We start from the raw sequence: 16735 nt of genomic DNA on the forward strand, positions 1-16735 counted from the left end.
CTCTGGTCGTTAGGCCACATCTCTAGAGAGCAGGAGAGTGCAGCAGGGGAGAGAAGCACAGCAATGCAATAGGTCTCGCATTAGGAAAGTTTGAGCTATTGGTATTGTAAAGGACACATTTTTTATTTATGTGCTTGTTTTGAAAATAGCGAAATTAATAGCTTTGTTATTTACAATGCCAATAGTTTTATCTTTCGCAAATGTGACACCTATTGTAACACAATATGTGTTGTGAGGGTGAGTGAGGGTGAGGGTGAGGGGTTGAGGGTGAGTGAGGGGTTGAGGGTGAGTGAGGGTGAGGGTGAGGGGTTGAGGGTGAGGGGTTGAGGGTGAGTGAGGGTGAGGGGTTGAGGGTGAGTGAGGGTGAGGGGTTGAGGGCGAGGGTGAGTGAGGGTGAGTGAGGGGTTGAGGGTGAGTGAGGGGTTGAGGGTGAGGGTGAGTGAGGGTGAGGGTGAGTGAGGGTGAGGGTGAGGGAGGGTGTGTGAGGGTGAGGGTGAGTGAGGGTGAGGGTGAGTGAGGGTGAGGGGTTGAGGGTGAGTGAGGGTGAGTGGGTGAGGGTGAGGGGTTGAGGGTGAGTGAGGGTGGGTGAGGGGTTGAGGGTGAGGGTGAGTGAGGGTGAGTGAGGGTGAGGGTGAGTGAGGGTGAGGGGTTGAGGGTGAGTGAGGGTGAGTGAGAGTGAGGGTGAGTGAGGGGTTGAGGGTGAGGGGTTGAGGGTGATTGAGGGTGAGGGGGTGAGGGGTTGAGGGAGAGTGAGGGTGAGGGTGAGGGTGAGGGGTTGAGGGTGAGTGAGGGTGAGGGTGGGTGAGGGTGAGGGGTTGAGGGTGAGGGGTTGAGGGTGAGTGAGGGTGAGGGGTTGAGGGTGAGTGAGGGTGAGGGGTTGAGGGCGAGGGTGAGTGAGGGTGAGTGAGGGGTTGAGGGTGAGTGAGGGGTTGAGGGTGAGGGTGAGTGAGGGTGAGGGTGAGTGAGGGTGAGGGTGAGGGAGGGTGTGGGAGGGTGAGGGTGAGGGTGAGTGAGGGTGAGGGTGAGTGAGGGTGAGGGGTTGAGGGTGAGTGAGGGTGAGTGGGTGAGGGTGAGGGGTTGAGGGTGAGTGAGGGTGGGTGAGGGGTTGAGGGTGAGGGTGAGTGAGGGTGAGTGAGGGTGAGGGTGAGTGAGGGTGAGGGGTTGAGGGTGAGTGAGGGTGAGTGAGAGTGAGGGTGAGTGAGGGGTTGAGGGTGAGGGGTTGAGGGTGATTGAGGGTGAGGGGTTGAGGGTGAGTGAGGGTGAGGGTGAGGGGTTGAGGGAGAGTGAGGGTGAGGGTGAGTGAGGGGTTGAGGGTGAGTGAGGGTGAGTGAGGGGTTGAGGGTGAGTGAGGGTGATTGAGGGTGAGTGAGAGTGAGGGGTTGAGGGTGAGTGAGGGTGCGGGTGAGGGTGAGGGGTTGAGGGTGAGTGTGAGTGAGGGTGAGGGGTTGAGGGTGAGTGAGGGTGAGGGTGAGGGGTTGAGTGAGGGGTTGAGAGTGAGGGGTTTAGGGTGAGTGAGGGTGAGGGTGAGGGGTTGAGGGTGAGTGAGGGTGAGTGAGGGTGAGTGAGGGTGAGGGGTTGAGGGTGAGTGAGGGTGAGGGGTTGAGGGTGAGTGAGGGTGAGGGGTTGAGGTTGAGTGAGGGTGAGTGAGAGTGAGTGAGGGTGAGGGGGTGAGTGAGGGTGAGGGTTGAGGGTGAGTGAGGGTGAGGGGTTGAGGGCGAGTGAGGGTGGGTGAGGGTGAGTGGTTGAGGGTGAGAGAGGGTGAGGGTGAGGGAGGGTGAGGGGTTGAGGGTGAGTGAGGGTGAGGGGTTGAGGGTGAGTGAGGGTGAGGGGTTGAGGGTGAGTGAGGGTGAGGGTGAGTGAGGGGTTGAGGGTGAGTGAGGGTGAGTGAGGGGTTGAGGGTGAGTGAGGGTGAGGGGTTGAGGGTGAGGGGTTGAGGGTGAGTGAGTGAGGGTGAGGGTGAGTGAGGGTGAGGGTGAGTGAGGGTGAGGGAGGGTGTGGGAGGGTGAGGGTGAGTGAGGGTGAGGGGTTGAGGGTGAGGGGTTGAGGGTGAGTGAGGGTGAGGGGTTGAGGGTGAGTGAGGGTGAGGGGTTGAGGGTGGGTGAGGGGTTGAGGGTGAGGGGTTGAGGGTGAGTGAGGGGTTGAGGGTGAGTGAGGGTGAGGGGTTGAGGGTGAGTGAGGGTGAGGGGTTGAGGGTGAGTGAGGGTGGGTGAGGGTGAGTGAGGGTGAGGGGTTGAGAGTGAGGGTGAGGGAGGGTGAGTGAGGGTGGGTGAGTGAGGGTGAGGGAGTGAGGGTGAGTGAGGGTGAGGGGTTGAGGGTGAGTGAGGGTGAGGGGTTGAGGGTGAGTGAGGGTGAGGGGTTGAGGGTGAGGGGTTGAGGGTGGGTGAGGGTGAGGGGTTGAGGGTGAGTGAGAATGAGGGGTTGAGGGTGAGTGAGGGTGAGGGTGAGTGAGGGTGAGGGTGAGGGTGAGTGAGGGTGTGGGGTTGAGGGTGAGTGAGGGTGAGGGGTTGAGGGAGGGTGAGGGAGGGTGAGGGGTTGAGGGTGAGTGAGGGTGAGGGGTTGAGGGTGAGTGAGGGTGAGTGAGGGGTTGAGGGTGAGTGAGGGTGAGTGAGTGAGGGGTTGAGGGTGAGTGAGGGTGAGGGTGAGTGAGGGTGAGGGGTTGAGGGTGAGTGAGGGTGAGGGGTTGAGGGTGAGTGAGGGTGAGTGAGGGTGAGGTTGAGGGTGAGTGAGGTTGAGGGTGAGTGAGGGAGTGAGGGTGAGGGTGAGTGAGGGTGAGGGGTTGAGGGTGAGTGAGGGTGAGGGGTTGAGGGTGAGTGAGGTAACCTGGCATGGTAACCTGAAAAAAATGTGGGTGTGAGCCATGTGAAGGGGTCTGCGGTGAGTGTGAGACCCGAAAAGGCAGAAGTCGGGAAGGAGAGGCTGCGGGTAAGGGTGTGCACGAAAGTGAATGTGCACAAATGGGGCCATGCGGTGGGCGACCAAAGCAGAAGCGGCTGGCAGAATAAGCGGGCCAAGGCCGAGAGTCCACTGGGTGCACGCGTCCTACCCGGAAATGACTGGGGGATAGGTGGGGAATGGCATGGTAACCTGAAAAAAAGGTGGGTGTGAGCCATGTGAAGGGGTCTGTGGTGAGCGCGAGACCCGAAAAGGCAGAAGTGGGGAAGGAGAGGCTGCGGGTAAGGGTATGCACGAAAGTAAAATGTGCACAAATAGAGCCATGCGGTGGGCGAACAAAGCAGAAGCGTCTGGCAGGATGGTGGTGCCGGAATAAGCTGTGCACATGTCAGGCCATGCTTCGAGTAACTTATAGAGATGCGGCTGACAGGATAGTAGGGTTGAGAGCAAAAGCGCCGAAAGGGCGCCTGTGTATATGCTGCTAATAATTAAAAAATGCATATGAGAACTGTATTATCGCAAATGATGGAAAAGATATCTCACCTGAAAGAAAAACAAGAAAGGAAACAAGACGGAGGGCATTGCTGTGGGGAGGGGGGGAGGAGAAATGCACACGGCGGGCAGGGGAGGGGGCGGAGCGGGGAGAGCGGCATGAGGGTGTGAAGCAGCCGGGGCCTTTGAAGTGAAGCTAAGCTTCACTTCAAAGGTGTGGGAGGAGTGCGGCTGAGGGAACAGACGGCGATTTGGTGATGTGTACGCGCATTTTAGGTCAATGCGCTTGCGCATTGACCTAAAAGCCACGGGCACAGCACCAAATCGCCGCAGTTAGGTAAACTTTGTTTAAAGCCCTATAGTCTCGCTTCTCTCAATGCGCATGCGCATTGATAGGTCATGAGACCTAAAAAAGCATATATACAATAATTCCCCGAAGCAATAGTTTTAACAATCAATATAGAAGAAGCATTTGACACAGTGCGCTGGGAATACATATAAACAGTCATGCGCAGCATAAATATGGGACAGAACTAGGATAAATTGGTTGGACTACTGTACTTGGGAGTAGTCAAGAGTTACAACTGTGACTTGCTACTTCTAGCACTTCCTTTGCGACCCCTGGCCTCTGAGGAGGCTAAGGGTTTGCCCTCTCTGAGGCCAGGGGGCTCAAAGGAAGTAGCAGGGAGCAAGCTAGATGTGACAGCTGCGACCCCTGACTACTCCCAAATGGCGTCTATGCTGTACTCAGGGGGGAGAGCTAGGGGGCCCACAGGCTAGTATATATCAGGCATCTTTGACATTCATCATGGGACTAGGCAGGGTTGCCCCCACCACCAGTGAGGTTTGTGAATGGCAGTAGAACCTTTTGTAAGTATTTTCAGAAGTGAGAGGAGGGGCAGAAGTTGCATAATCTAGAGCATCACGTTTCGTTGTATGCAGACGATATACTCGTGTACCATCAACTGTTAGATACTGGACTCGTTTGGTGTATGCAACTAATGGACACTGTGGGTGAGGTGTCGGGATTATGCATCAACCAGGTAAAACTTGCGCATTCCCAATAATTCCAGGGTCTAGGGAAGTACTGCCAGTGATACAACAAATAGGTATCAAGTAGGAAATACCGATGTTTAAATATCTGCGGGTTGATGTGTACCTCAAGGATGCAGGTATAGTATATGGTAATTTAGGCTGGACACTACGCAAATTACTGGGATATGTGGGATTCTGGAGCTGCCCTTAATCACCAGAGTAGGTTTGCCTAAAATGGTGATGCTACCATAGATCCTATACTTCTTTACAAACCTCCTGATATGGAACTTCCTACCATGGTTCAAAGAACTAAGGGGCATAGGCACAGAATTTAGGGATTGCAAGTTCCTAATTGTGATTCTTTTTGAATTGCAATAAGGAAATTGCAATTCCTAATGTTAGTAATTGTGATTCCTAGTGGGGGTCGCCATAGACCTACTCATGAATATTACTGAGGTAGGTCGCAATTTGTGTCCAATTAAGAATCGCATCCATCGTAAGGAGGGTAGCCTGCAGAAGTCAGCCGAACACCCTGTCTGTGATTCCTTTTTAATAAAGAAATATTTTCTTTTTTGAAATGCAGCCCATTTTCCTTAAAGGAAAACTGGATGCATTTAACAAAAAATCGAATTAAACATTTAAGGTAAGGGACCACTGCCTGCGCTTAAAAATGATTTGTTCCATGATTCACAAAGGGAATGGTTACCACCACCCTTGAGGTGTCGGTAAAAATGCATATTTTGTGACCGTAATGAAAAATCTCCTAGCCACCATAACGGAAAGTTTCAATACTATTAAGGCCTCTGAGGCGAGCATTATGCCTTCTTTCTTCACTTTATTTTAATAGCAGCTCACTTCAAAGATAGACAAAACTACTTTCCCATGAACACTTGGGAAAATGTAGTGTAGAAAAAACACAACAACATCCAATTAGGACTGTCCTACAATGTCCAATCAGGAGGCATATAGCTCCAACATAGTCCTCTCTCACTGGCCCTTCGCCTTCTTTCTTCTTTGCTACGCAGCCGAGATAAGTACCCTTCAGTTTTACTGTCTTGGTGCTTTTTCTGACTGTATTGTGCTTTGTGCTTTATTTTGAAAGCTTTGGTGGTGCGCAATATCTCTACGTTCGTTTTCTTCAGCTGCCCGCTGATTTGCGATACTCTTGTGTCTTTATTGGCGCTCGTGTTTGTTTCCTAATTTTCATGTGTGTTTTTATTGTTGAGTTATTCCTAATGCTTACGTTAATCGCAGGTCACCCGAAACCGTGGTGTGGTTATATATAACAATAACTGAACTTAGTTCAGAAACTGTAACCTGACCTCCTTGTAGAAGAGTTTAATGGGATGTGGAATTATGGATTAAATCACCACTTTCATGCATGGCCATACTTCAGAATATTAAGGTTGCCTCAAGTTTTTTTTCTTTTCTGCAGGCTGATGTACTTGTAAGAAACTGATGCAGTGTGTGGTGACCTATTTGGGTACAAACTCTTTTTGTCTATGAGGGGAAACGTTTTACCTGTCGTAAGTGTTGACTACCGGGTGTCACAGATGGGGGTAGTAGTACAAATCCGCCTCACCCCTTTGGACAAACCTTCAGTGCAATAAAAATATTTCCATGTGTGATCCTCGAACACAGACTTGGTTTCATACACATTTTTGATTCTTTTGAGCTATATGCATATGGAAGTTCTATTTTGTATATATTCTCTAGCCCTGAGGAAGTCCAAGCAATGATGCAGGATTAAACACCTATTGGCTACTTTATGTGATGGAGCAACAAAATAAAGAACGTTATTCTGGATAAGACTGGACAAGACCATATGCCTGTTCTTTAAAGTGCTTGCAAAGACTGATTGTCTTGACTTATTACACCACTTATACGGTGGGGTGGGATACGTCATTTAAACCTTCCCACACTTGGAGTTGTAGGATCCAGGGTGCTGACAAATGAAGATGAGGCGCATGAAGGGCAGGCTGATGAGAGACAAACCTAAGTGAGTAGACAAGATCATTGAGGAGATGGCTAATCTAGGTGTGTGAAGACTTTGGGATTTAGGCATAACTAAATTGGGTGTTCCAGTGAGTAGGTTTGTACTAAGCAGTTTGAGATCTTAATTTGAGATGCAGCCTGCAAGTACTTGGTGTTAAGCACACTTTGCAGGATTATTATATTGACTAGGGATAGCTATAGGATCCCTCTTCGGTGGATGCCAAGATACTGATAGATGAAATGCGGAAAGTGGCTCTCTCCAGAATGTTTTTTTATATACATGCTTCTTATGCTGAAAATTTACCTGTGCGCCCGCACATGTGGGAATCTGATTTGAGAGTTGTCAGGGTTGAATAATGGGAGGCAGCCTTAATACATCCAGGAGAGGTAACCATACAGTCAAGACTTGAGCTCATGTAGTTGAAGATACTAAGATAACATGGAGGGTTTGCTACAACTTGAACTCCTTCTTTATCTGGCAGGTAATGGTGCAATGGATGCGTCTATTTGTACTTGTTCTTGGTGTTTTGAGTTCACATGTTATTCCCAATGTACATTCTATAAACTACATTAAAACATACGCTCATTGCGGTTGAATGTCTTCCAATTTATTTGGTTTCTGAACTCTTGTTTTGCAGATTGGAGTAGCGGAAACTGGATTGCAGCATTCAATTCTAAGACGAGCGCAGGAGATACTGGCTGGTGTTATATCAAAACCAGGTACTTATACGTGTTTTCTTTATTGCGTTGAAAGGTTGATAGAAGACCATTATGATCCCTGTGTAAATGTATTTTCCTATATAGACTATTTACTCAAAGTTTTGCATACATGCTTATATATGTGTGTGTGTTTATGGATATGTGTATGGATATGTTTTAGACTGTCACCCACCATCCTTAGGGGTACTTCTATTACTTATATATTCACCTACCAAAACTGCTTGCTATTCTGATTCAAGCATGTGCATCTATGCAAGATGCAAAACTGGGGAAGAAAACAAGTTACTTGCCTGTAACTGCAGTTCTCTAGTATTGGTGTCTTTCATAGATTCACATGTGACCCACCCTGCTCCCCTTAGAAGCCTTCCTCATAGATCAGGATTATTGAAGACTCCTCTCGGATGCCATACGGGTGCGAAGAGGCACCATACAAGGTTGCCCCCTGTCCCCATTGTTGTTTTCCATGGCTATGGAGCCTCTGGCGACGATACTGAGAACGCGGGGGGAGGAGTGGGGAATCCCGATGGCAGATGGTATACATGCAGTCTCGCTCTATGCAGACGACCTGCTTCTATATGTCAAGGATCTGACCAACATCCCGAGGTCTCTGGCTACAATCTTCCAGACCTTTGAGGATATGTTGGGCTTACGAGTCAATTGGACTAAGTCGGGCGCATATTCCTTCAGTCCGGAGACACCGGAATGCGACATCAGACTCGGGGGAGAACGACTCACTTGGTATCCCACGACGTTCCGGTATCTGGGAATCCACATATGTAGGAACCCAACGGATGTACTGGATGGGAACCTGATGAGAGCGATATCCTCATTACGAGCACAGGTGACTTTCTGGAAAACCCTTCCCCTGAATGTGCCAAGCCGAGTGGCGCTAACGAAAATCATAGTCTTACCACGGATTCGGAAAACCAGATGGGGTGGGAAGGCTTTTTCCTATCTGGCTCCAAAGTGGTGGAACGCTCTTCCGCTTGAATTAAGGTCCCTCCCCTCCCTACAGACATTTAGATCTGCCCTTAAAACACGTCTCTATGTACAAGCGTACTTGTAGTTGTGCCCTGCAATTTTGATCTCTTTTGGTAGGCGCCTTGATACCTTCGGGTTTAGTCTGCGCTGTATAAGTTGCACAATAAATAAATATAAATAAATAAAATAAATACCACGACTATTGTATTACTACGCTAATATCCCGAACTACGTCCCTGCCAAGGTGTTCCGAGACTTGGAAACCTTGCTTCGCGACCTAATCTGGAACACGGGCAGACCCCGTGTGGCGTTGAAGAAGCTGTATATGACAACCGAGACGGGAGGTCTAGCGGTTCCTAATCTGCAATTGTACTATCTGGCAGCGCAACTGCAATGGGTATCGGGATGGCTAAGAGGCAAAAATTTGGAAGATACAGCCACAGACACCACTCGCCGAACCCACGCACAAATCTGCATGTTGTTCCACCCATTGACGAAAGCCCCACGCCCCACACAGCTACACACAGCGGTAGCACACAAGTTCTTCCTACGATGCTTTAAACTGACCCGAGCGGTGATACCATACGCCCCAGTGCTCCCCTTACTGGGCACCCCCAGAGGAGATGGAGTAATAACGGAGGCTGTGCTGGAGAGATGGACGCAGGCGGGGGTAGAGACATTAGGGGACTTCTATGCCGACGGCACCTTGCTCACCTTTGCTACACTTGCAGTGGACACATGCTTACCAGCTGGTCAATTTCTAACACATGCCTCCCTGGTGCGGACGCTAGCGGATGCCTGGGGCGATATTTCCGAAGAGCCGCCAATGCATCAACTCATGCAGTATCTGCATGTCATGGGCAATGGTACTCACGTGGTACACTGGCTGGCACAAACTCTCTTGGAGCATACGCAGCACTCTACCCGTCAACTAAGAGACAAATGGGAAGTGGACAGAGGGCGGGCCTGGACGGACAAAGAGTGGGCAATGGTGCTTCTAGGCCCAGTCAATGTCCCACGCAACTCCCGTTTCAAAATTATACAGTTCTACATCTTGCACCGTGCGTACCTGTCACCTGACAAGATTAACAGATACTTCTCAGTCACCAACACAGCGTGCCAGCGATGTTCCTTGATTGGAGCAGACCTGTTGCATATGCTCTGGCTATGCCCCAATATCCAGTCATACTGGAGCACGATCACATCGCTACTGACACAATGCACAGACGAAGAGATACCACACACATGGGAGGCTTGCATCTTGGGGCTTTACAAAAGGACTAAACTGAACAAGGTGCCGGCACGATTTTGGGATCTGGGACTTGTCACAGCCAAACGTCTACTCACTAAACGATGGAAACACAGCGGACCCCCGCATGCTCGACACCTCTTTTACTAACTGGGCGGTGGCGGAGGGCACGGTGTTGCGCCGAGAGGAAACGATGGGACTGAGAAAATTCCCCATCGCACACCTCTGGGATGCTACGCTGAAGTCCTTCCAGCAAGCCAGTCTAACACAAGGAATCACCTGAAATTAGACACACTTCGGAACAGACCAAAGATATGGGAATAGGCAGATGCCCCGCGTGCCCGACGCCTCCCTTCCAGCCTGTGCCTAGCTGCGGGCGCGGCGTGTATGTCTCACTGACGGCAGGGACGGAAGGGAATGCAGCAAATTATAATTATGAGCCCAGTGCGCATAGGCGTAGATGCTTCCCAGAAACACGACACCGGCTGTACTGTCTCTCTCCCTCTCCCTCTCCCCCTCCCCTCCCCCCCTGGGCGGACACCCCGTCCCACGAGCCGGACGTGGGCAACATTGCCACCGCTGACAGCTGACTCCCCCTATGCCCTCATACCGGCACTCCCCACGCACAACTACAACTACAACTGACACTAGCGACCACACCTCATTTTCACTCTCTAGTTTGCACTTACCTCCTCCCCGACTACTATGCCTATAGAAAAACTTCTTTCATCCCTCCCCCCTTCATCCCGGAATCATCTCACCCCACTGTTCACAAGATGGTTCCAAAATTGAAAATAGGGTGCTATCACTGTTGATAAGACTCCTTTTACAAAAATTCCAAATGAGATATTGGCAATTGCACTTCAACTGGCACACAGTACCCACTCACATGCTGCAGTGAGGTAAGATACAACATGCATAGACAGCAAGATATACCCGGGACGCGTCACACTGAGAAACACGATCAGACCCATTCCTCAGTTCTCTATTATACCCTTCGCTCTGCTGTCCCCGACCGCGGATGTCACCACATACAAACAAAGTCAGGAGACAGGCCATACGCGGCCTCGTTAGACTATCAACAACACCTATACGACACACGCTTACTCTCCCGAAATTTATGAGCAACTCATTGCTAGATGTAGCACGCACAATACGATGTGAGGAGATGATAACTCCTTGCCAGAGCAGTGAATAATAATGGAGAGGCTTATGATGCTCATTTATTATCTGAAAGAGACTGCAGTAATAGGTTCCTTACCTTTAGAATTACCCTACGCGTCTGACTGGATCCGGCGATTTTTCTTTACCAGTACCCTCCACATCAGTAGTTGGCGTAGGTCAACTCTGCATCTGTCGTTGGCGCCGCGGTAGCTGGAATGACGTTGCAGTGTCTACTTAGACGCCGCCCCTGCATACGGACCCCCACCTTGTGTGCCTTTTGGTGCCTGGAGCGCGACCACCACCCTAAGTCTTTGCGGGATCAGTCTTGAAAGATGTTGGAGGCCCAGCATCTGCACCGTTTGAGGTCCCGGTCAAGAGGAAGGCCTCGGGACCGGTCTCGAAGCCACCACTATCATTTGTCGTCCAAGTCTTTGAGATCTTTTAAGTCGAAGCACAAGAAGAAGACGAAGAAGCTGCTTCGCTCTTCGCCTACTCCCCGTCGGTCGGCTGATGCGACGCGGGGCCCGGAGCGTCTTCATTCTCCACCTTCGTCTTCGGATCCTGCTCCAGGGACGGCTCTGAGTTTCCCCTCTTTTCCCAGTGCTGAAGTGTCCCCTGCCCAGCTTCGAGCATTCTACAGAGCTCTTCATGGCATCTTTGGGCAGCCCAACTCTGCCGGCGCACCTTCGGGCCCTGCGGACTCAGCTAGGGGCTCTGAGACTTCGATGCCGGCGGCTCTGGACCTGGCCCTAGCGGGCCTCCGAGGATCCAGTCCTGGATCAGGGACAACGCCGGTCGACCTCACAGTACTATTCCTGGTGTTCCTTTCAGGCCTGACTGGCAACCAGAGGAGGGTGAGGAGAACTGGGAGGGGTCTGTGGACCCTTTAGCTGACCAACTTGATGAGCTGGATTGGCGCAAGGACTGGGTGATGCTAGTGATCTGGATACCTCCCCAGCCCATGGCATGCTTTCTCCCCCCTACCATGGCTGTCGTATGCAGTGGTGTTGCATAGTGCAGCTGAGGCCTTGGGCTAGGAGCTTCCTACGGTGTCAGTCAGGACTAACCTCCAGACAGATGTGCTTCAACCTGCGGCGGCACCTTCGAAGCCCCTTCTGCCTTTTAATTAGGGCTCCCTATTTTATGGTATTTATTTTTTTAACATTTCCATCTGTGATGTCTGTCGTGTTTTGGCTATTTAAGCTGCCAATTATTATATAACAATACATCCACTGGGAAACACCAGCATTATACTACATATGTATATTGACACATCCGTTATTTAAAGAATTTTTTTCCTGTTTTTTAATTTCCCTTGCTGTCCATCTGCTCAGCTCAGAGTCACTTAAAAGCAGCACAATTTTCTGTATTTATCCACTTTTAAAAATAAATGCAGACCGAAAACACATTGTTTTCTGTCTGTATTGACCTGTAAAAATCCACAAAAACGGAAAACAGGGAGCCTTACTTTTAACGAAGCCCTCACGGACATCCTTCTGGACCTTTGGTCCAAGCCCAGCACAGGGGCTCCTGTCGACAGGATGATTGCCTAACGTCTCCGCCCTTCCCCGGGCAACCTACTTTTCCTCTACCAACCCCCAGGAGCTTGGTAGTCCCAGCCTCGTCCTCTAAGGGTGCATTCTCTACTGCTCCCCCAAATAGGAAATCCAAAAAGCTGGACCATCTTGGGAAGAAGATGTTTTCTTTCGCCTGCTTATCACTGCTGTCGGTGAATACCGCATGCCTCTTGGGCCGCTATACACATACAGTGTGGGATACAGTTGCGCAAGTCCTGCCACCGTGCCTGGAGGAGGCCCGGTCCGTTCTCACCCGCTCAGTGGCAGAGGGTAAAGACATAGCAAAATTCACCATCTGTTGTGGGCTGGATACTGCCTGGTTTCCACATCAGTAGGCGCTACTCCTGGTTGAGGATGTCTGTTTTCTCTGGGGATGTCCAATCCACCTTACTGGATATGCCATTTGAGGGCCATCGCTTTTTTGGTTACAAGGAGGACTCCGCGCTCGAGCGCTTCAAGGATTCCAGGGCCAGATAGATCCTTGGGCCTCGCGGTGACCTATCGATCCACACAGTCTGCTTTTCACCCTTTCGTGGGGCCACGTTCAATCCAGTCTAGCCACCGGTTCATGCAAGCTGCCCATCCTGTGCGTAACGTCGGACAGGTAGGTTTTGCAGATAGTCCAAAGGGGCTACTCCCTCCCCTTCGAGACTACCCTTCCCTCTATGCTAGCATCCTTCCACCACATGTCGGAGGATCATTTGGCCCTTCTCCGCCAGGAAGTTGCAGTTCTCTTGGCCAAGGGAGCTATCAAAAGGGTCCCTGTGCCAGAAGTAGGTCGTGGTTTCTACTCCCACTACTTTCTGGTACCCAAGCAGGAAAAAGGCTTGCATCCTATCTTAGACCTCCGGGTCCTCAACCGCTTACTCCGGAAGGAAAAGTTCATGAAGCGAACGTTGGCTCGGGTCCTGTCTGCCCTGACCCCGGAGACTGGATGCTAGCGTTGGACTTACAGGATGCTTATTTCCTTATCCCCGTCCTACTGGCCCTCAGGCGTTACCTACAGTTCATGGTGGGCCTTGAGCGTTTTCAGTTCACCGTGCTCCCTTTTGGGCTTACCAGTGCCCCTCGGGTGTTCACGGAAGTGAAGGCAGTGGTCGCAGCTCATCTGCACAGATCAGGGGTTCCAGTCTTCCCCTATCTAGAAGACTGGCTGTTGAAGGCGAGTCCGCCCCAGGCTGCCATCTCCCACCTCCAGGCTACGGAGGACCTCCTACAATTGCTGGTGTTCACTATCAACATGCCGAAGTCACACCTGACTACCTCTCAGAAGTTCCTTTTCTTCGGAGCAGTTCTGGATACAGTGCAGTTTTGGGTTTATCCACCTGAACAGCGAGTCTGGGATATTTAGGCTATGATACCGATGTTTCAGCCTCTATCCCGGATTTCAGTGAGAATGGCGGGAGGCTGCTGGGCCTCATGGCCTCCTGCATCCTGCTGGTAGATCATGCCAGGTGGCATACGTGGGCTCTGTAGTGGGACCTGAAGTTACAGTGGGCCCAGCATCGGAGCAATCTTTCTGATGTTGTCCAGATCTCGGAGGGGACTGCACGTCAATTACAGTGGTGGTTAACGAACCAAGATTGGGTCAGTGGCAGATCCCTCTCCCTTGCCCAACCAGAGCTAACCCTGGTGACCGATGAGTCTCTCCTGGGATGAGGAACATGGGAGAGGCAGACATCCGAGGAATCTGGTCTTCAGCAGAATCCGGCCTCCACATCAACCTTCTGGAGCTCTGGGCGATTTGTCTGGCACCAAAGTGAATTCCTTCCCACTATCAAAGGAAGTGTAGTGTAGACAACACCACCGCCATGTGGTACTGCAACAAACCGGGTGGGGGGGGGGTGGTATCTCGGATCCTAGGTCAAGAGGCTCTTCGACTTTGAACATGGCTGGAAAATCAGGGCATTTCCCTGGAGGTTCAACACTTGGCAGGTTCTCTGAGCTAAAGGGCGGACGAGCTCAGCCATCGGTGCATGATGGATCATGAATGGTGTCTTCACTCTGAGGTAGTACAAGGTATCTTTCAATAGTGGGAGAGCCTTGGTTAGATCTGTTTGCCACTGGAGAGAACGCGCACTGTCAGCAGTTCTGTGCTTTGGAATTTCCAAGGCAGCACTCGCTCTGCGATGCTTTTCATCACGAGTGGAGTTGCAGCCTCCTGTACTCCTTTCCGCCTGTACCCCTTCTGCCCTGAGTGCAGAAGCAGATAAAGCGCCACCAGGCTCAAGTCATTCTTGTGTCACCGGACTAGGCACAAAGAGTCTGGTACCCCGAGCTCGTGAGCATGGCCATCGATCCTCGGATCAGACTGCCTCTTCGGGAGGATCTTCTGTCGCAGCAGCAGGGGACGGTCCTCCACCCGAACCTGTCCAGCCTCCACCTCCTTGCATGGAGATTGAGCGACGGCAGTTGACAGCTTTTTACCTTTCGCCCGAAGTCTGTAATGTCATCTTGGCAGCCAGGCATCCCTCCACCAAGTCTGTATACGCCTGTAGATGGAAAAAGTTTGTCGCATGGTGCACAGCAAATGCTGTTGATCCCCCTTGCTGACCCCTTTTCAGAGTTACTCTGTTTCATTCCCCCTCTAACCGTGTAGGGCTCTGTCCTGGGCACTCTTAAAGGCTACCTTTCGGCCGTTTCTGTCTATCTTCGCCTTCCTGATCAGCCTTCTCTTTTCAAGTGCCCTATTGTAAATAGATTTCTGATTGGCATTACTCATCTCTTTTCTCCTTCTCCTTTCGTAATGCCCCAGTGGGACTTGAACCTTCTCTTGACATTTCTTATGTGCGCTCCCTTTGAGCCTCTACATAACTGCCCTATCACGCTCCTTATTCTGAAGACTGCCTTCCTTGTCGCCATCACCTTTGCTCGCAGTGTGAGTGATCTTAAAGCTCTGTCCTCAAAACCTCCTTTTCTTGCTGTTAATCTGGAAAAAGTAGTCCTGCACACACGGGACTCTTTTCTTCCTAAAGTGGTTACCTTATTCCACTTAGGATAGACCATCACTGTGTCTACTTTTTCCCGCCTCCGCATCCCTCCAAAGAGGAGGAGAGACTCCACCGTCTGGACCCAAAACGTGCAATGCCTTTCTACCTAGACCGCACAAAAGATTTCCGGGTGGACGATCAACTCTTCATTGGCTATGTGGGTGCCAAGAATGGTCGGGCTGTGTAAAAACGCACCATCTCTCGATGGGTTGTCCTATGCATTAAAATGTGTATATATATATATTGAAACGCGTCGAGTATTTTTTGCCTGTGAGACCATCGAAGAATAAATCTCCAATTGCTGCACAAACTTTTGGTGTGTCCTTTGCTGTCGTGTTTGAGCTTGGTGTTAACACGATTTTGTGAAATTTGAAGAGGCTGCCTGCCTCGCAACGGACCGCCTTCGTTAAGTGGCTGGGAAAGGCGCCGCTTGCGCTCGCTTGCGCTCGCTTGTGGGAGATATATATATATATATATATATATATATATATATATATATATATCTCACAATAGTTGCGGGTTGAAACACAAATGCCGCCGGTAGCAGCACTCCAGCCTGCCAAACACACCAATCCTTGTCATGCCATACGTGTTTCGGGCATCCTCGAGCCCTTTTTCACTGGCTGCACAAACTGAAAACAAAGGCTTTAGTTCCAGGCACATGATTTATTTAAATATACAAGTCCCGCCCATGTGGGGGTGTGGCAAAGAAGCATTGTGGTTATTGCAGTACATTGCCCTACTCGATAGTGCCAAAACCCAAGTGGGTGCCTTTGTCCCTCCATTCTCAAAAATGTTATTCCACAGTGGGCGGAATGGGATGTGAACAGTGTAGTTGTGCCGCCAATATCTGCCGACAGCTCAGCCCCCCTTCGTTCTTGTCACTGCTCAAGTACCTGAACAATGTAGATCCGCTTGTTCGATGGGTTGTCCTACGCATTAAAATGTATGTATATGTACATATATATGTATATGTATATATATATATATATGAGGCAGAGAACTCTGGGTAGGAGGCAAAACAACCTGCAATGACAAAAGGTTCATCATAGGTATATATGTATGTACAGACATGCACATTCACCCCCTCCCCCAACCCCCTTCTTTTCCAGAGGTGATGCATGTTGCGTTTAATATGGCAATTGACCTTATTGCGCGTTTGATTTTTGTGTGGTACCTTCTTTCTTTTTTTAGTAATAGTTGAGCCTGCGGATAGTGCTGAGTTACCGGAACCCAGTGCAGCAGAACCAGCCGTCTCTCCTACACACGACATGAGCCTCATATCTCCTACCGCACCACCATCACAAGTGGAAGAACGAAAGTCCGAGTGTGTGGTCTGCATGGAGCAAGAGGTATACAATTTTAAATTTCTTATGCAAATGATATCTCGTACTTTATATAGATTCCTTTCAATAAAATTCTTCACTGTAATGTGACACATTGACCAGTGATTGGTTTGGCCAGGCCTATCCTCTCAATTGAAATAGTATGAACTGACACCATGCATACAGTTAAACACCTAAGTAAGAAAATATCTAGAGCAGTACTTGAAGCAACAAACAAAATGTGGACCAGGGTTCTTCTTTGAACTAGTCATGCAAACAGGGAAAGGGGAAAGGGCAAAGGATGAATGTTCACAC

General features: G+C 50.3%; 1 protein-coding gene across 3 annotated transcripts in view; it reads left to right on the forward strand.

Moving 5' to 3' along the window:
- LRSAM1 (leucine rich repeat and sterile alpha motif containing 1) overlaps window positions 1–16735 on the forward strand; it is a 362528-nt gene that overhangs the window by 332749 nt on the left and 13044 nt on the right. For all 3 annotated transcript variants that reach the window (XM_078642118.1, XM_078642119.1, XM_078642120.1), the window contains 2 exons: window positions 7053–7134; window positions 16290–16447. In XM_078642118.1, coding sequence (XP_078498244.1) covers window positions 7053–7134; window positions 16290–16447 — 240 coding nt within the window. The remainder of the gene's footprint in view (window positions 1–7052; window positions 7135–16289; window positions 16448–16735) is intronic.

This window comes from Lissotriton helveticus, chromosome 5_1 (assembly GCF_964261635.1).
Source record: "Lissotriton helveticus chromosome 5_1, aLisHel1.1, whole genome shotgun sequence".
Taxonomy (NCBI): domain Eukaryota; kingdom Metazoa; phylum Chordata; class Amphibia; order Caudata; family Salamandridae; genus Lissotriton; species Lissotriton helveticus.